Source organism: Hipposideros armiger, unplaced genomic scaffold, assembly GCF_001890085.2.
Source record: "Hipposideros armiger isolate ML-2016 unplaced genomic scaffold, ASM189008v1 scaffold_231, whole genome shotgun sequence".
Lineage (NCBI taxonomy): Eukaryota > Metazoa > Chordata > Mammalia > Chiroptera > Hipposideridae > Hipposideros > Hipposideros armiger.
In genome coordinates this window covers 431,443-450,939 of record NW_017731581.1, presented here as the reverse complement: position 1 = coordinate 450,939, position 19,497 = coordinate 431,443, and the positions used below count along the sequence as shown (strand labels likewise).

General features: G+C 47.6%; 1 protein-coding gene across 2 annotated transcripts; it reads right to left on the bottom strand.

Annotated features, from left to right (window-relative positions):
• Positions 1 to 23: 23 nt before the first annotated feature.
• FAM180A (family with sequence similarity 180 member A) lies at positions 24 to 17,647 on the bottom strand. Of its 2 annotated transcripts, XM_019654811.1 has the most exons (3): positions 17,134 to 17,647; positions 6,567 to 6,667; positions 24 to 5,033 (listed from the first exon to the last, which is right to left on the bottom strand). In XM_019654811.1, exons 1-3 carry the CDS (start codon positions 17,207 to 17,209, stop codon positions 4,701 to 4,703), a joined length of 510 nt encoding a protein of 169 aa, XP_019510356.1. In that variant the 5' UTR covers positions 17,210 to 17,647; the 3' UTR covers positions 24 to 4,700. The 2 variants fall into 2 exon arrangements, with proteins under 2 accessions (XP_019510356.1, XP_019510357.1); XM_019654812.1 differs by lacking the exon at positions 17,134 to 17,647 and having other exon boundaries at positions 6,567 to 6,960.
• Between the last annotated feature and the right edge of the window lie 1,850 nt (positions 17,648 to 19,497).

Genomic DNA, 19,497 nt, shown 5'->3' with positions numbered 1-19,497 from the left:
GGAAAGAATGAGTCAGTATCTCTTCCAAAGGCACTTCTTGATTGGTCCCAGCAGGGGCCTGCTGATTCTGCAGAACTTAGGCAACTTGCAAAGCTTATTTTTGTTTTTCAAACATTCTAGGGGCTGGAGTGATGATCATCATGGCAAACATAATCCAGTTCCCCAAGCACAGTTTTATCGTTGCAGCCGGTAGGGCACAGAGCTTTCTCTGGGAGAGCCACTACGGACCTAGCCCTAGCACTTAGGAAGATGATGGGTCTGAGGACAGGGAGAAAATGAAATGCTAATTCTGGAGACATTTGCCCCAGAGTGTACAGTACTAAACCTTTCCGACTTCCCTGGTGGGGAAGAGCATTTGATAAAGGGTCTGAGTTAGCAGAGGGTGGGTGTCAGCCTGTAAGAAAGACCACAGACCTTTGCAGGGAGAATTGGAAGGGTAGCTGCCTCTCTGCAAAAGTCTAGAGTGGCTGACATAGGTGTTCAAATGCTCTTCTCGGAGGCTTTTTACCAAAAAAAAAAATAAGCAGAAGGCTTCCTTTGGCTGGGCTGGAAGGAGGAGGCGGGAAAGGCAGGGAAGAAATGGACCAATTCAGGGCCAGGCCCTTCCTGGCAGCTGGACTTTGGACTTTCTGCTGCTTCCAGATGGGGAGAAGCTGTGGGCCTTTCTCAGAAAGGATTTGGGGTAAGAAAGAAAAGAAAGAAAGAAAACCCCAAATGTTGCGTAAGTGGTGGTCTTCAGCAATAGTGCCTTGATCTGAGAGATGCTGAGCAGAATCGAGGGTTATGAAATGCACGTTCTCTTGAATTCACAGAATGCAAGGAATGGCGTTCCAAGGTCTATAGCTATACCAGTTGGAAATGATCCCCAGGCTAAAGGTAAAGTACCTGGAGAAGTGACTCCAGAAAACCAGTTCTTCTTGACTTCTAAGGCAGGTGCAACCGTGGACAGCCTAGGTCCCCTTAGAAATTATCTTGCCATGAGAGGATGGGCTATGATGACTTATCTCTTTAAAGGCACCTTCAAGGCTGGCTGCTGTTTACTACATTCAGACCTTATTTTGGTGATGATTTTGAAACTCAGCATGAACAATACTGCACGTACGATGTTTTGGTGGCAAATATTAAAAGAGACTGGATAAATAATAAAGAGCTGTGGAAATCAACATTACCGTTAAATCCATGAACCACTTCAAAATTCCTTGGTGAGATAATCTGAGATAACAAAGATTCCACAGAGCCTAGTAACTCGATCATGTCGTATTTATTACACCATTAGTGAATATTTGTTAAATAAAATTAGGGAAGGTGAATGACACATTAAGACCAGTAGTTCTTCAGGACTCTTATCCATTTTTCAGATGAAGAAAACATTTTCCAGAATACAAGGCTTAAGAAATGTAAGACAAATACCACTTATATGAGGTATCTAAAGTAGTCAAACTCTTAGAAAAAGAAAGTAGATGGCAGGTGCCAGGGGCTGGGGGGAGAGGGGGAAAAAGTGGGTTGTTGTTTCATACCTATGATTTTTGCAAGATGAAAAGGAGATCTGAACACAGAACAGTATGTATATAGTCAACATGATTGTACTGTCCACTTAAAAATGGTTCAGATGGTAAATTCATGTTGTGCTTTTTTACCACAATAATAATAATAATAAGCAAAACATTAAAATGGGTTAGAAGAGTAAGGGTGCCATAGAAAGTCATTCAACAAGCATTTGATTTTAGACCAGTTTACCTGTGGGGATACTTTCTGACTGATTTAGCAGTTTGTGGTACTCTTTTAGTTGGATTCAAGGTGAGATGACAGGGCAATGAGAGTTTCAGCACAGAGATGTTTTTCAGTGTCTCTTGAGTGACATCAGAGGTAGTTGTGAGGATGCCAACTATAAAGGAAACTTTTAGAATTTATAGATCTTCAAATTTCCCAGCAGTATAGAAATGGCAGAATTGGTTCCATAAGTCACATAAGTTTCCACTACAAACATCCCACCCCAAATTTATTCTGTTTATGAGTAAATATGATAAAAAGGGACTCCGTTGGGACTGCAGTATGTACAGTGTGGTATTAATCAGGCAAAATGGAAGATTCTTTTTCTGTCCAGTCTTTTTACTTGCCTGTTGGTTGGGCAGAGAGTTAAGTTTCTAGGTGTCGGTCATGAACTTAATATTTGATTTTGCACATAAATGAAGCCATTGTTATAAAGCTTTTTGTGGGCGAGCAATTTGCACTCAGATTAAAATAGTGTTTAAGTATCTAGTTACTGAAAATAAAATTTTTATTTGTCTTTAAAAGAGGTCATGCCTTTCTTGTTTTTGTTTTTGTTTTTTTTTCAGTCCTAGATTGCCACCTAAGCATGGGCCCTGATTTATGAGCACAAAAGTGCCTTTAATTTTTTTGTTGCAGGGTGAATGAATGACCATTGCTGTCACTGGTCTGGGAGCCACCCTTCCACTCATGGATGTGCTGACTCTGGAGCAGCCATGGGTATCACGGCCTGGGAGGCAGGAATTACTGGGGTGGGTCTTCCCAGCTGGTGACTGAAGGGAAGCTCTGAGATCCCTTCTGATGGGATGGAATCACAGGGTGGGATGCAAGACCCTAAACACCAGGATATTTATTGTACAGTGTGTAGGGACTGAGGCCTCTATTGATCCCTCCTCCTGAACCCCCATTAAGGGAAAGTACAAAGAGTGAAGGTAGATTGTGAGACTGATCTGCCTTCTGGGCAATCCCCAGCCTACCTGTTGTTTTAGTCAGACAGCGATACCCAAAGGAGACCGAAAGTGAGTGTGCGTCAGAGTATGAATGCGGGTCGGCAGAGATAGAGCGAGCAAATGTCAACCACAAGAGATTTGGAGCTGCCTCGAGACATGGATGCAAAGATAATCAGAATCAGACCCACAGATAGAGCAGCAGAGACACCAACTAAAATTTAAAAAAAGACAGAGACCAGCAGAGTGACCAAGAGAACATGTAGTATTAGAAAGACAAAAAATGAACAAAAAAGCATCTAACAGCCTGCATTTAAGGGAGGTAAAGGAGCAGTATCACCAGGGAATAAGAATGAGAGAGAGTGCGTTATCAATGTTCCAAGCCTGAGAACATCAGAAAGCAAAGCTGTAGTTTTCTTTGATACCTTCTTCGTGCATTGTAGTATTTCCCCAAAAAGATTGCACGGCTTGTGCTGCTAGGCAAAGCTCACTTGTACAAAGATTTTACAGAAGTCCAGACCAGCTCTTGTCATCCTCAAATGACAATTGTTAAATACCCATTTCGGAATCAAACTTAGCCCACTGAATCCTCACCCATTCAAAGATCAGACTACTTGCTACATTGGCTTCAGAACCCATCTGCAAACCTAGGAGAAGCCAGCGAGACCTCTGAACTGGTGAGGAATCTGTATTAGAACCCAGTGCTTCCTTCCTAGCAGTGGCCTTCACCTAGTAACTCTTATTTAATGTAGCATTATAACAAGCCTAGCTAGCTTGTTTTTTAGGTGATGGCGGCTAAGAAAGAACAAAACGGAAATGGCAAGTGATGTTGCTCACAAAGAAAATGCACCTGTTATAGCCCGACTGTGAGGAAAGCAGCAGAAAAACTCACACCAGATACAGAATTAGCAAAGCCTAGGACCTTCCAGTGTTGGTACCAATAGTCCAGCAGACCCTCTTAGGTCCAGGTGTCCTCCCTGTAATACCGTACATTTAGGTAAATGACTGTGGAAATTTCAGAAGTCCAGGCATCTTAGAGGTTATGTTATCCACCTCCTTCATTAGACTGTTTCAAAATTACAAAATAAAAGCTGGAAGGCATTTCGTATGTATAGTTTCAAAAGGTATCAAGTCAATATTGCTAAAATGAAAATTTGGCATTTGAAAAGGTAAAACATCCTGTCATCTGACAATTATTTAGGATTTTATTTGGAGCGCTTAATTCTCTGACGATGCTAAATAATTTTAGCGTTAGGATAGAAAGGCATGGCCGTTGGTGCCACCCCTTCGTTAGGGTGACCCCTCTCTGCATTAGTTTGGTTTCTCTGTTCCAAAGACAGGCATACCTTTTGTGGCATTTCATGTTTCTCCTCTGTATTAGACCAGCCTTCACATAGGAAGAGGCAAGACATATAGGCCAGAAAAGTACCCATTTTCTAACTGATTTTTCTCAGTGACCTTCGGAAAAGTTGAGAAGTATATCCTTGGCTAACAATATGTTTATTTGGCTGTCGCTCTAGCTTATTTCTATTTTACTACCCAACCTTCCAAAAGATGTTCATTCAACCCAGCACCCTGATCTCTTAGGACAAAAGCAACCTGTCCCCCATCTTCCCTCCGTGCTCAAACCTCTATGATGTCTCTTCCAGTTCTGTCCTCACTCTCGGGTGTTCGTGGCGGTCACTCAGTGTTGAAGCGTATCTTAGACTCTGCATGTCACCAGGCAAACCGTTCGGCCTCTGGAGTCATCCTGAATGACCACTCCAGCCCTGTCTTCCAGCCCACATCCCATTATGTATGACATGAGTCAGGTGTGCTTTGTCAGGAAGCTACAAGGGGCAAAGAGCATATGGGGCTTAATTATTTTATCTCTGCTACTCTGAGCGGGTGGCACATGTTTTGCTGCTGGTCTCTGAAAATGAAGAATTTCTGGATTACTGTGTGTGCTGGGCCCTGCTGGTGCGGGCCAGCCTCTCAGGGAGACACTCAGGAGCCTGAGGACCGCATCAAGTCACGCCTCAGGGCCTGGAAGAGGCTACGGAGGGACTGGGCCCAGATGTCCTTCTGATGCCCTTGGGACAGGGCTGTGCGGTAGGCTGCATAGGCCAGGGTCAGCGCTGTCCTTTCAAAGTCCTCTTTCTTGAGGACGCCAGGGTGGCTGGAGAGGGTGGCGCTCAGCCTGCGGATGTCGGGGACTCGCTTGGGGATGACGTCATTGCAGACGGCGTGGAAGTCGGAAGCCTTCCGCAAGGAGGCCAGCTCCTCGTCCTTGATGGAGATCTCCAGGTCCGGGCTGATCTCAAGCTCAGCTAGCAGGAACTGGTGAGAAACGCGAGATGGAGAGAGGCATGAAGCATCGGGGCATGGTTGAGGTCACCACTGTTTTTATTGTCACGTGCGTGCATTTAGGGAGGCGGCCGCGGAAAGAGCTTTGGAATCCAAGAGACCTGGGTTCCAGCTCTGACTTCCCCACTAACGGTGTCCACCTTGGATGAGTTAGCTAACTTCTCCGAGCCACCTTTTCCTCCTCTGTGAAATAACTAGTAATAAAAATACTTCGCTGGGACATTGTGAGAAGTAAATAAGACAAATCTGGACATCATCTGACACTGTGCCTGGTACAAAGCCACTATTTCATTGCTACTTATTGTTCCTACTGTGCTGGGCCAACCCCTCCTTCCGCTTTCCCCCTCCCACCCAGCAACGATCGAAAGCATGAACTGATGGATTTTTGGATAACTTTAAGTCAGAAGCTGGGTATTGAAGGATGCCGAGAAGTATACTAGTAATTAAGCGGGATACAGAAACTTGTCCTCACATCTCGCCTGTTCTTTAAGAGAAGGGGGCGGAGCCTGCCATTTGCATCCCCTGCTCAGGGCCAGGAACCTAATATCTCTTGGACTCAGGGTTCTATCTTTTCTCTCTGTCTCCAGCTTCTCCCAAACTCTAATCCATCTCCCGGCTACTGTCTGTTATTTTTCTAAAACGGATCTGTTCAGATGACTTCCACATTCGAGACTTGGCAAAGGCTGTGCATTTTTCAGTTTGTTCCCAGAGCAGGATTTGAAATCTCCTCCCTGGCTCAACTGCTTGGCTGCAGCAGGCTGTCTCTTTCTTTCTTAGCCAGATAATTCTAGAACATGGAGGATGCCAGAGGCCATGTGAAGGCAGGCGGGGAATTTTCAAGATCATTGTAGTCCCTCATTGAATAGTTGAGAGGATTCAGGCCCAGAAAGACATGGTGGCTTATGCCAGGTCACGTAGCTGATGGGGGGCAGAGCTGGAACTAAAGCTCCGGTCTTGAACCTGGAATTTTACCCCTGAAACAAACCAATCTGGCCTTGGGAAATTGATGTGTGGTTTGGAGGAGAAGTGAGATCTGAGTGTCGGAGATGCGAGAGGCAGAGGAAGAGAGCCTTTGGGACAGTCAGAAGCTGGACTGTCACAGTAAGTAGTTACTGGAGACACGGCTCCACTCAGACAACTGGCTTGGCATTGCCTGAACACTACTGACGCATCTGGCTTCGAAGACTTTGCTTGAGATTGCTGCCTCACTCTTCTGCTTGGGGGGTGGGAGTGGCACCTGGGGACCAAACCTAAATCTCTAATTTTGCCTCCGCTGACCTCCTCCTCATGCCATCACTCTGGCATGTGCGAAAGGAGAGGAGGGACGAAGGGTGCCCTCCTTTGGGACGGGCAGGATTCAATGCCCTCCACACACTGGTTTACGCCAGTCCCTATACCAGCAGAGGTCACCCATTTCTAGGGGCTCAGGTCACTTCTCCTCCAAAAAACAGAAAAGTTGCAGTGCCTTTGGGGTGACGTAAATTGACCACTCTCACCTCTGCCTACCTCATAGAGCAGTTCTACTTCCTCCAGGGAGCTCTGCAGGACAGGATTCAAGGGCACGGATGAAGATCTCTTTGGCCGATGGGCAGCGGGGAAGAGCACGGCTGCAAGAAACCAAAGCATGAGCTGCAGGCGCTGTGCGGGCTCCGGCCTTCTCCCTCTGGTCATGTTGCGGTTAGCCAGCCAGTCTTGAAAGGGACCGAACTTGAAGTGGTGGTGGTCATAAAGCGGGAGAGGGGACAGACTGCCCTGGTGTGTCCCAGAGAGCTCCCACACATGTCCGATGGTACTATTTCAGATCAGTGATTGCAAACCTGGCTGCTCATAGGAATCATCCCAGAAAGTTATTTTGGGGGAAATATATATGTATATATACCGGGGGTGCCCAAAAAATGTATACACGACTTGTATTCATCTTTTGTCATCAGTATATATTGAGTATTACAATTTTAATACAGTTTTTTTCCTGTCTTAAAATGTGTATTTATTTTTTGGCACCGTGTGTGTGTGTGGGGGGGGGTAATTTACATTAAAATAAAATAAAACAGAAATGAGCAAACAACAAAAACCCCTCAAATTCAACAAGTGAGTTCCCTGGTAACATGGTTCCCTTATTGCACTGTCCATTTTAGCACTTTATCAGTATGAAGTGCTGGCCTCTATTTATTGACAACCCTTTTAATCAGAGGCTCGGACTTCTGGCTCCTCCCCAGCTTTCTGGAACATAGATGCCGAGAATCTGGATGCAGACGGCAAAGTAAAAGAAGACAAGAGCGTGACATGTGGCTCTAGGGGTGTGTGGGGCCAAGTTCAGGGCTTCCCCCAGGGGCCGGCTGACTTAGAAATGCATTTGGGACCAAGTCAATGACTTGCTAATGGTGTTCCTCCCTGGTGCCTGGAGAAATGGTTGCTGGAAGAAGATAGATGGGCTGCTTCTGGTAAAGGAGGTAGCAAGAATTAGGACCTGACTGAGGTCACGTGAAGGAGAAGACACTAGATTATAGGATGTAGGAATAGTCACAGATGGCAGCTCTCCAGGATTGTATCAGACTGGGAGCAGACAGTGCCGCCCACCCACGTAGCCCCTCGGGGCACCAGAGCACTGTGCAGAAATGACTGGCAAGCCTGCTACCCACCGACAGAAAAAGGCACAGCTTCTTGAAGACACTGGATTGTGATCTCCCAGAACACTGGACAACTAACTAAAATGCTGTGAGATTTCGAGGTAAGTAGTGCCTCCTGGAGTTGTGCTATGCACAATTTGCATAACCCCACACTACAGCTCTGCTTTGTGGTCATGGTGCCCTGGGGCCATCAAGAAAGGGTCCAGTGATATCCATTGTTGAAGAAAGCAGGGAACTGCATAAGCATTTTAGAAGGCTTTCTATCCCAAGTGATAAAAAGGAAACATCTTCAATACAAAGACATTTCCTGAAAAGCTCACTGGTAGGGATCTCCCACTGCCTGGAATGAGCCGGTTGGGTCGAGTGTTGCTCTAATGTTGCATTCTCTGTACTCGTTTATTATCTATACCACAAGTTCCTCAGGGGCTGGGATAAATACGGTTTAGGTTTCTGCACCCCCACAGCAGAGCCTGGCAGGCTTCCAGGCCGTGCGCTAGGCGCCGCTGTTGGCTGACCAACTCCATGTGCGAAGGGGGGGCCTTGGCGGGCGGAGCGGGCGGCTCTGTTTTCCCGCTCCATTATGGGGAAGGAGTCTACAAACTCCAGAGCAGTATTTCTTAGCATTTTAGCAGAATTGGTTGTCTTTATCGGAAAAGAGCCAATTTCCCCCAGAATCCTAGATGTTAGGGCTCAAGAAGGCCTTTGCCTCCGTTCACCAATTGCCTCTGCCTTTAGTTTTCAGGCGGAGCTCAGGGGAGTGAGAGGTGTCTCCTGCTCTGTGGGTTTGCAACCCTGATGGTGCGTTAGAATCACCCAAGGGGCTTTCACAAACACCGGTGCCCGGATCCCACCTCCAGAGGTTCTGATTGAATTGAACTAGGGCGCGACTGGGGCAGTCAGATTCTTAAAAGCTTCCTTTGGCTTTTATTGGCAGCCAAATTTGAGAATTAGAGGGCACGTGACCTGAGGCTGTGTACAAGGTGCTGCCTCGGGTTAGCCAAGGGGCCCTCAACCTCGACTGAACATTAGAATTACTTGGGAGACTTAAAAAACCCAAATGCCCAATGCCACCTCCTAGGCCAGTTCGTGGGCATCTCTGGGGCGGATATAGGCATCAGGAATTTTTACAGCTCCCGGGTGATTATAAGGAGCAGGCAGGGTTGATAACCACTGGGTGATCCAGTGCCACAGCCAGGCAAAATGTACCTCAATGCAAAGCTCACTTCCATCTGAGGCCTTACAGGGTCATCTGAAGAGACCAAGGCAAACGATAGAGACACAAAGAGGGTGTGTCCTTTTACTCTGCTTTGTCCATGATGGGAGATGACACCAGGACCAGAACTGGTCCTAGACCAAGAAGTGACCTGTTTCTTTCTGTGAGTTCTTCTCCTCCTCTCATGAAAGGTGGGCTAACCCCTTTCTCAGGATGGCATTTGAAAGTAACTTTACTTCTTTAATTCTTCTTGCAGGATTTCTCTCTTATTGTGAAATGAAAGGATTGTTCCCTGAAAAGAAATTTGCACTCCGACAGGTGAAGGGGATTGGAAGGGATGACTGTCCTGGGCACAAGCCCTTTCTGCAGCCTGTCACCTCAGGCTTCAGGTGGCTGCCTCCTGGGAGGGAGATTATTCACAGCCAGACCTGCACGTTCTTCACTCGCTTGTGCCCTGCGAACAGCAACGCCCTGTAACATGCTCACCTCACCCAGGTGGACCCCTGGGACCCCTCGCAGAGTTGGGAAGAAAACGCTTCCTAATTCAAAGCTGAGTTTAATAATAGAAATATTGTTGTTTCCAATGGCCCTTGTTCTCATATTTTAAAAAACAATAACAGTTGGGGGAAGATTGTTAGGAATAGCTTCAGCCTCTAGACTAGGAGACTGATGATTGCTTCAGAAAGTATGTGTGGGGAGCACAGGAATCAGAAAGATGGACTCCCCTGTTCTCCCACCTCCACTCCCAGGGCCCCTACCTTCTGCGGACACCCCTCACATTACTGTAGCTGCTTGACAGTGTGTTGCGCAGGGGCTTTTATGCCCCCTTGGGCTGCACAAGCGCAGCCCGCTCTGGGCCGGACATCTCAGTGGTTGCCCAGGTCTGGCTTGCTGTGAATGGGACTAGGCCTGGAGAGCATAAACTCATCTCTGCTGGAGATGCTACAGGTGGTGGGCTTGAGGTAAGTTATGTCTGCTCCGTGTCAGAACATTTGGGTAAAAAGTTAACTGTGCAATCACTTGGGATGTTTTTGTCCATAAAGGAGAAGTTTGGACTCTGCCAGAAATGCAAATGGCCGAAACAAGAGTTGACCAGCTCCGAGAGGTATGTGTGTGAAGCTTTAAACTAGCCTTGCTCCCTCTTGGTGAGAGAAACAGCCCTGCTCCCCTAGGAAGCCTTTCCCTGTGACTCCACCGGACACCGTTTTCCTTCCCTATCTCCTTAGGCTTTCAGCATCTACTCTACACATTTCACGTCTTGCCGACGATTGCCATCTCCTGGGGGGAGGAAATGGCTTCATGCTTCGTGTTTCCTCTGCTTGACCTCGCTGTCTGCGTAAAGCTGGGCTCTGAGTGCAGGCTCAATACATATATTTTGGAATGTTTTCAAAAATAAACCAGGTATTAAAAAAAGCAACGACAAAACAAAACATCCCTGGGGACTCTTCCATTCGTGCTTTGCCGGTCTTTCTTCCTTTCCCTTCCGTCCCATCTCCCTGATGTGTGGAGGTCATTTTATGTGTGGCTTCCTCCTCACTGTCAATGATTGGTACGCTGCTTTGGGCAGCATAGTCTTTGCAAGGCTGACAGGAGGGAGAGGTGAGTGCTCTGGCTGGTAGGCCATTAGCAAGGGCACCTTCTCTGAGGGAGGCGAGGGAGAAGGGAGTGGGCTGGGGATGCCAGAGACCCCATGCCCTCCTCGGCACCACCTGAGCACTGAGCCTCAGGTGAGAAGTCTGCTGGGGCAGTTTAATAAAAAATCACTGACTGTGTAATTTTCTTGCTGTAAAACTGTGCCAATTTGTGTCTTTCTTCTCCACTCAATCCTGCACACCCAGCCCACTCTCCAGTGATTTCTTTAGGATGTGACTGTGCCCACGAGGACCACTCAACATGACCAGGGGACACCAGAGACTCCCATATCTGCCTGCATGAAGGTCTGCTGGCCGCGGAATGGGGGAACTGTGGGCCCCTTCCGTCCGCCACTTCTTGGACCAATGAGCTTTCTGGAGAACTGGCGTGTTTATGATTCACTGGACTGTCCAGCATAGAAGCAATGATTTACTTGCTAAAGGTCATGCCACATGCACTCAGTTAGTCCAGAAATTGGATCCAGAGATGCAAGAATTGTGTGTTCCAGCATGTCCTGTTCATGTCTTCAGCTGAGAGACACATTTGGACCTCAGACCACAGTTGTTTAAATGTGGAGCTCAGACATAACAACAGCTCATGAGCCCAAGCTGTGTGCCTCTCAACATGCTTTGTGCTTTCCGTACGTACCTTGTCAGGTAAGTATCCACGTCCCATTTTAGAGATGAAGAGACTTGGAGGTTAAGGAACTTGCCCTTGGCCACCCAATTTGCTTGTTATAGGACTGAAATTAAAATCCAGATCTCCCAGGCTCCAAAAACCAATCTCACCAGTAGGATGAGCAGTACTAGCTTTTTGTAGGCACATCCGCCCAAAGATTGGGTGTTCCTCAGTTTTGAATAACTACAGGAAGGATCATGTTAATTGTGAATGAATGAATGCATATGGCACAAAACATACTCTTAAATGTCATCCGTAGTTTTTACAAAATCTCTAACTTTGACTTACAATGTGATACGCAAGTTCAAATGACTATAACCCTGTGATCGCTGCCTTGTACGTAGCCTCACCTCTTTTGGTCCCTCTCTGTTCCTTTGCAGTCACTTGGCAAAACCACAACCCATCTCCTTACCTGCTCCACACCTGCACCGGCGCACCTGACGGTGGCTGGAGGAAATCACAGCCGTCGTGTTAAGTGGTCACCCTTGAAATTCAGATCGTTATTCTCACGTGGGCCCTTACATGCTGCCCAACCATTACCCCTAGTTCCTGATTCCTCCTACTCGATTTCACGGTGATATTGATGACGATGTCACACCTTCTACTTCCTCCTTGAACCAGTTACCTGCCTCTTGCCCGAGTACCCCGACTTCTCTTCTGTTGTTAAGTCCATGCTCCTGCCTAGAACCACCTTTTTCCATGTGTGTGCGTGGCCTCCAGTAAAAATAACGCTCGCCTCGCCACCTTTTTCTCCTGCATCACTAATTTTTCTCTCTCTACTGGATCTTTCACAACGGCATGAAAACATGTTACTTCTTCTATTTTTAAAAGAACCCTTCCTGGCTAGCTGCTCTTCCATCTCCCCTCACTCTTCAGATTGTCGAGTCCTGGCGTCATCTCGGGCTCTCTCTGTTCTAGCCGCCCTCACTTCCCTGCTGGCTTTCAGCTTTATAGTTCCAGGCCAGGCTTTTATATATCTAATTGCCTACAGGAATCTCCTTTCAGATGTGTAATAGGTATCTCTCCTGATCCCCAGCGCAACCCCAACCCCCAACACTCACGCACCTCCACACGTCTCCTGCTTCATCTGCCGTCTTCTCATCTCTGTTACTCAGGCCAAAGGCCTGGGAGTCACGCTTGACTTTTTCTTTCGCATCCCACTAATCAGCAAGTCTTGTTGGCACGACCTTCAAAATAGATCTGGAATCTGGCTACTTCTTGTCTCACCCCTGCTAGCCCCCTGGTCCGAGTCCTCAGCACCTCTCCTACTGGTGTCTCTGCTCCCATCCTGGGCTCCCACCCTCATTCTAATTCTTAGCACAGCACCTAAAGCGATTCTGAGCAAACATAGGTCAGGGGATGCCACTCCTCTGCCCAGAACCCTCGATGGCTTTCCATCTCACTCAGAGTAAAAGCCAGATTTTCAAATGGCCACTCGGTGCTGCGTGCCTTGACCTCTCGCCATGTCCCTGAACTCATCTGCTGCTGTCCCCTGGCTCATGCCACTCCAGGTACTGGCCCCCTCACTGCCCCTCGAGCACCCCAGGCACGCTTCTGCTGCAGGCCTTTGCGCTTCTGTTCCTTCCACCTGGAATACTCTTTCCTGGAGACTGCATGGCTCACTCGCACGTTTCCTTCAGGTCTTTAGTCACCTCCTCAGGGAGGCCCTCCCTGACGACCATATTTAAAATTATAATCCTTGATACCCTCTAACCCTTCCCAATATTACTGCCATCTCACAGTCCAGATGTTTTATTTCTATGTGTGTTTGTTGTCTGCTTCCCCTCACTAGAATGTCAGCTTCACGAAGGCATGGGATGTTGCCCCTTTTGTTGACTGCTGTATTCCCAGTGCCTGGCAGCCTGCCCAGGACTGTTTGTTGAATGAATAAACGATCCCATAGACACACATGAACTACCTTTGTCGCTAAACTCCACTCTTTTCTAAGAGTGCTTCGTTAATTCCTTCTCTGTCTGACAGACTGATTCTAGAACTTATTTGGGGTTACAGGTCCTGGCGAATTATCAGAAAGTAGATGTTGTTTCCTGTCTGTACCATTCCCTCCCTTCATCTCCAAGGAGCTTCTGTATCGGCCTGGGAAAAGCTACTTTTCATCATCTCAGTCAAGGTTGGCACCTGTACCCCACATGCCTTAGCCCCTCCAAGCTTTCTTGCCCAGACCTATTGGCAGGGGCCTCCCTACACAGAGAAGCCTTTTTTTGCTTTGAGCCTGAGCTTCTCTTTGGCTTTTTATAATCTGGGATAGAAATCTCTTCTTCCCTCCCATGCCCCAATAGGGTCGCTATAACAGAGCAGTGTTAAGGTAAACCATGGTTTTCACTGAGCTGTGCACAGCGTTTCTACCAAGGAGCTTGTTGGAAAGGATCCCAACTACAGACCATTTCAAGCCAAAATGCAACCATCTTTTTAATGAATCAGTTGAAGCAACTCTATGGACATGCCAGTGGGTGTGGAAAGGAAAAGCTCTCATTTATAAAAGATCTTTTGCCAGATCCTACTGATGTCATTTACTTTTTTGTGCCTGGGCCAGCCCTTCAAGAAACACTGTGATATTGTGAGCAAGCCAGGAGCTTGGCCCCGAGCGCTGGGGTCCAAAGGGAGTGCTTCTGAAAGGGCTGCTATGAGTCAGCTCGCCTTGGCCAGAAAGTTCCACCACCCAGGGGGAACTTGGGGCTGTTGGGAGCACAGGAGCACCTGGAAGGGATAGAGAGGGATGAATGACAGTGGGACTCTGATACCACAGACCTGGGGGCCGGGGGACGTTGAAATCCAGCTCTATTCTTGCTGCTGGCTGAGTGACCTGGGCACATTAACTTCTTCCCTAACTCCAGTTTTCTTACCTGTAAGTGGTCAGAATAGCACCTGCCTCATGGAGTGACTGTGGAGTAAACGAGGTGGTTACGCATGGCGTACTCAGTAAAGCTACACCAGTTAGTCCATCATACTCACTCAACACTGACCACGGCCCCTTTCTTCATGGGACACTCATGACTGACAATGCACACAACACTCAAATGGACCCCGGAAAGTGACATAAATTCTGCCACCTAACCGAAGGGCTACCCTTCCCTATTAAACTGCTTTAAAAAGAAATGATTTATATGGATTTAACCAAAACATAGATTTTTATATAGCATGAATACATAGATAATTTGTAAAAGACTGGCTAGTTCCCCCAGCCTGCTCAAGGGTTGCTCTGGCAGGAGCGGGGGTGGGCGTGGACTTGGGCCAGGTGTGTCCTGTTCCCGGCTGGCCATGCTGATCACAGGTGAGTCATTTGGTCTTCATCAGGTTGGTGGGGCCGGAACAGTGATCCTGGCTTGAAAGCTACCTCCCAGAGCAAAATCCTAGAGAGCGCGTGTTACAGAGAGGCTGGGCGCAAGACCTGGTAGGAAAGGGGACGTCCTGACAGCCGGGTATATTCCCTTTGGGTTTATTTCTACATTTCTACACTTGGGCGGGACAGGGCGGGTGGTGGAGGGTGAGGGCTGGGCCTGGAGTATGTGGTGGAAGAGGGGGTGGTCACCCTCAGGCTGTTGCCAAAGGGAATTCTTCGAAATTAGGCCTGGATTTAGGGTGGGGTTGGGGGGTAGGGTAAGGATGAAGGTGAAAGGAACAGGAAGTACATTTGGATCTTTTTTTTTTTTTTTAATTTGAGTGTGACTCCCATTCCATCTTAAAAAAAAAAAGGAATTCAAAGACCAGTAGAAGCTCCACAATTGAGATATTGGTAGCCTGTAATAAATGGGTTAAAAAAAAAAAAAAAAAAAAGATGGCAGTTGTGCATTCTTTGTATAATTCGGGAAAAAAATGTGAGAAATGGAAAACAACCACGTGGAAGAATTTTGATGTTGGTTGGAGGGACTCCATATCATTTGTTGACTGAATACTGAAGTGAACGGACTAATCTAGCGCTTGACATTGCTGCCTCCTGGTCCCTGTTTCAGCTGCGTCGGCTTTGCGTCTTTATTTAGATCAGCGGTTCTCAACCTGTGGGTCGCGACCCCTTTCACAGGGGTCGCCGGTACTGGTATGTGGGCGTATCTGCATGTGGGCCTGGAGACGGATAGAGGAGCGGTGTCTCGGTTCCTAAGACCATCGAAAAGATGTGTTTTCCGATGGTCTTAGGCGACCCCTGTGAAAGGTTGAGAACAACTGATTTAGATTGTTATTGCTATTGAGGGCAGATCTTCCCCGGTGAGGGCGGTGTGGGGACCAGAGCAGCTGCTCCCAGGGTGCTGCTGTAGAGAACCCTCTGCTGAGAGTCTCAAGCTTTCTTTAATGATTTTTTTTTTCATTTTTAAGTGGCTAACATTTATAGGGTACTTCATCATTAACAAAGCACTGTATTTACATTTTTGAGTCTGACCCTCGCAACAACCCGGAAAAGGTAAGTTTTATTGTTAATATGTTACCTGTCAGGGAACTAAAGCTCAGAGAGGTTAGGAGACTTGCCCGAGATCACACAGCCAGCTGGAGGCAGAAACAAATCTCTGAGCTCCTTGCAGGGTAGCTCGTGTTTACAAGCCTTGTGACAAAGCAGGCCATCGCCTCTGGCTTTCTAGTGCATTAGGAAGAGTGGATATTACCATCTCGTTTTTTGTAGGCAAATTAAGTAAGCCACCCCTCCCCCCAGTATCACATAGCGCGCGGTAAGGGGCAGAATATAACTCCAATATCTCTTTGCTCTCTGCTTCCAAGTGTTGCCCCCAAAGTTTGCGCACCTGATGAGCAAGGAGGGGTCTGTGTGTAATGGTCTTAACAAAAATAAAGGAAAATACAGTTTTCCCCTGGGCAACAATCATGTCACAGCTCAGCTCAGAGAACTAACAAGTCCCTACTCTCAGGCTTAAAAATGAGGGAATAAAAGCCCAAATAAGTACAGTGGCTTTAGCCCCCTGCTGCACACCCCCCCCCAATTTGTATCCATTTGCTCTGCAAGCTCTGTTCCCACTTGGCTGTTCCTTCCTTTCCCTGGAGAGCCAGAAGCTCATCTTCATGCCTCCATGCCAGCCTTCATCCCTATTTTGGATCTCTAGAAACACCTAGGAGCCTGACTTATTTTTCCGGGAGAGAGACCTCAGTTGACTTTGGGCGGCAGGCGGAAAGATTTCAGTTCAGCCTGGCACGGAGTGGTCAGCACTGTTGGTCCCTCACTTCCTAACAGTGATACATTAACTGGCTGGGGGTGCTTTTGGCGTCTGCCACCTGGAGCCAGTCCCGGGACACAGAGAAAAGATGGCATTCTGGCTGCGAGGAACTACATCCCGAGGAAAAGGACGTCGGCCATGAGGGATAAGACCGTGCTGGGTCCTCCTTTGGGAGGTGGACTGGCCATCCGGTGGGAGCCGCAGGCAGGCAGGCAGGCAGGCAGACACGAAGATACTGAAGGTTTACCCTTTCTCCTGCCGCTGGGCCAGCTCTACCCAGCTGGAAGGCTGGGTCCACTCCTGATCAGGCAGTAGTGTTGAGACCCCATACTGGGCAGTGCAGGCCCAGAGCCTCTTAGGCTTTCCAGGTAACATCCTGGCACCCACAGCCCCATGGTGTGAGCATCAGACCTGGGCACCTGCCTAGCTCCAGCCGCCTGGGGTTCGGGGAAACTCAAGGGAGTGTGTCCACATTCTGTGAAGCAAAGATGACTTCCTGTGGCATGTCAGAGAGAGGATGCTCTCTCTGTTCCCCTCAGCAGCTTTAATTTTTTTTCAGTGTCATTTTCCCCATCACCTTCTAACACCTTCTAACATGTCAAGAAACATAAAGCGATTGGCAGAGATCAGATAGGAGGAAGATGTGGGGATTCCAATTTCCTCCTCTTCTCCACATTCCCCCGCCCCCAAATTCCTAACTGTATCTAAAGAAGAATGATGAGCATCAAACAAGTAAATAAAAAGCAACTCACCCCTGCTCCACCTGTGGGACACAGTAGCCTGAGCATCGTAACACAACAGCAGAATCAGCAGTGTCTTCCAACACATCTTTTGCTCCACAAAGGTGAGAAGCCCCCGGTGGGACCCCAGGAGCTACAGGTGTGCCCGTACCGGTCCTCCCAGCAAGATGGTCCAGTGCTTACCCCCTTTCCCTTTTCACAGAGCAGATGCCCGCTCCCGCCTCAGGAGGTGGAGGCACAGGCTGCCTCCTGGGGGGACGGGAGTTGGGACCTCTTATTTTGACTCTCTCTGGGATTGGGGCACTGGGCTTCCACAGGAAGACTGTTTTTGAGCACATCTGGAGTGACTCACGGGGCATGTGATCGCCTTGGCAGTAGGGTGGATAAATATAATTTCTGTACTTGAGTTCCATGTGTTGGATGCACCGACTGGAATTTTTCTTTAGCAAACAGACTCGTGGAACTTGTTAGAGAGCCCGGCGAAGAGCTGGCTGCTATCCCTATCCACACACACATACCAGAGCCAGGGTGAGGGCTGCTGGAGAAACTGGGAGGTTTCCCTCGCAGACACCGGGCTGACGAAGCCCCGAGTTGCCTGCAGGACAGCAAAGTCATTGTAGTGTCTGGGCTGAGTGTCATGTCCTTCCCTGGAGCTAGACCTTGCGATATTCATTCACTGGTGCCTGCAGCCAGTTCTAGAGCCTTCCCCAGGGCCTGTAGAGATGGGGCGTTGGCAGGTTGTGATCAGAACTGGAGATGTGCCATGGTGTGTAGGTATAGTATGTGCAGCTGATGACCCAGGGACCCATAGTGACCCTCTCTCCCCAGTCACATATGACACCCTGCTTTCTGGACTGTGTCTGGACCAAACCACTTTGATTCTCCCAAGAAAAATGGTAGTGTTTTTCTGTGATAATTTCTTCTTTTTGGTATTTAATTAATTAATTATTTTTCTGTTGCGACATAATTGACATATAACATTGTGCAAGTTTAAGGGTGTAAAATGTGTTGATTTGATACACTTATATATTGCAATATGATTACTGCAGCGTTAGCTAACACTTCTGTCACGTCATATAATTATCGATTCTCTTTTGTGGGAAGACATTTAAGATCCATGATAATTTTAAAAACACTGCCACAGACACCTTGATCTTATCCAATACCACTTCTTTACCTTCTCTGAAATTACAGTCATGTAGTGCTAAATCTTGAAGGACATTTAAAGATGGTTGAACCATGTGGTTTTCCAACCTGTGGGGGTGTTACCCAGGGTGAAAGGGCCACTGAGAGGTGACCTTAGGATGTGCTCTGCTTCCATCAGAATTCCTCTTTTATCTGTTGTAAGAAGTTGCTTGAAAAAAAAAAACATTTGAAAACCATTAATCTCACTAATATTAATAATAGCTGGTGGATGTTAATTAGTTCCAGGCACTGTGCTCAGTGCTTTTCTTGTATTAATTGATTTAATACTCACACCAAGCTATGAGGTCAGTATAGGACAGCACTCTCCAACAGCACTATAATGTCACCAGGTCATTAAAAATTTTCTAGCAGCTACGTTTAAAAAAATAAAAGAGGGCCGGCCGAGTGGCGCGATGGTTAAGAACTCGCTTGGGATGCCAGAGGGCCCCGGTTCGGATCCCACATATGAGGGCCAGTGACACTGCCCTCCACAGCTAAGATGCTGAACAACAGCTCAACCTGGAGCTGGGCTGCCGTGAGTCGCCGGCGACGGCGTGGGCTGCAGTCCCTGTGGCAGTGGATTGCCATGGGCTACCGTGTGTGGCCAGCAGCCAGCGTGAGCGGCCGTCCAGAAGCCGGCGACTGATCTGCCTCGCCAGAGAAGAGCGCAATGATGGTGCCAACTTGGGCCAGTGAAGCAACATCCTCCACAACTAGATTGAAGAACAAAATGACAGCAACTTGTCTGTTCCCCTTCCCCCAATTCCCCCAGCAATGTTCCCATCCCCCCAATTCCCCAATTAAAAAAAAAAAACTTAAAAAAAAAAAAAAAAGAAACAGGGAACTTAATTTTAATAGTATACCTTATTTAACCCAATATATCCAAAATATTATTTCTACACATAATCAATATAAGTATGAAGGAGATATTTTCTATTTTTTTTAAAACAATAAGCCTTTGAAACCCAACGTGTATTTCACACTCACAGCACATCTCGGTTCAGACCAGCCACGTTTGGAGTACTCAATAGCTACATGTGGCCAGTGCCTGCTGTGTTGGGCAGTGAGGGCCAGCAGGACAGAGGGCAGGCTCTGGAACCAGACTGCCTGGCTTCGTATCCTGGCCCTGCCACGTACTAGCTGTGGGATCTTGGCTGAATTCCATAACCTCCTTTTGCCTCAACTTTCCTC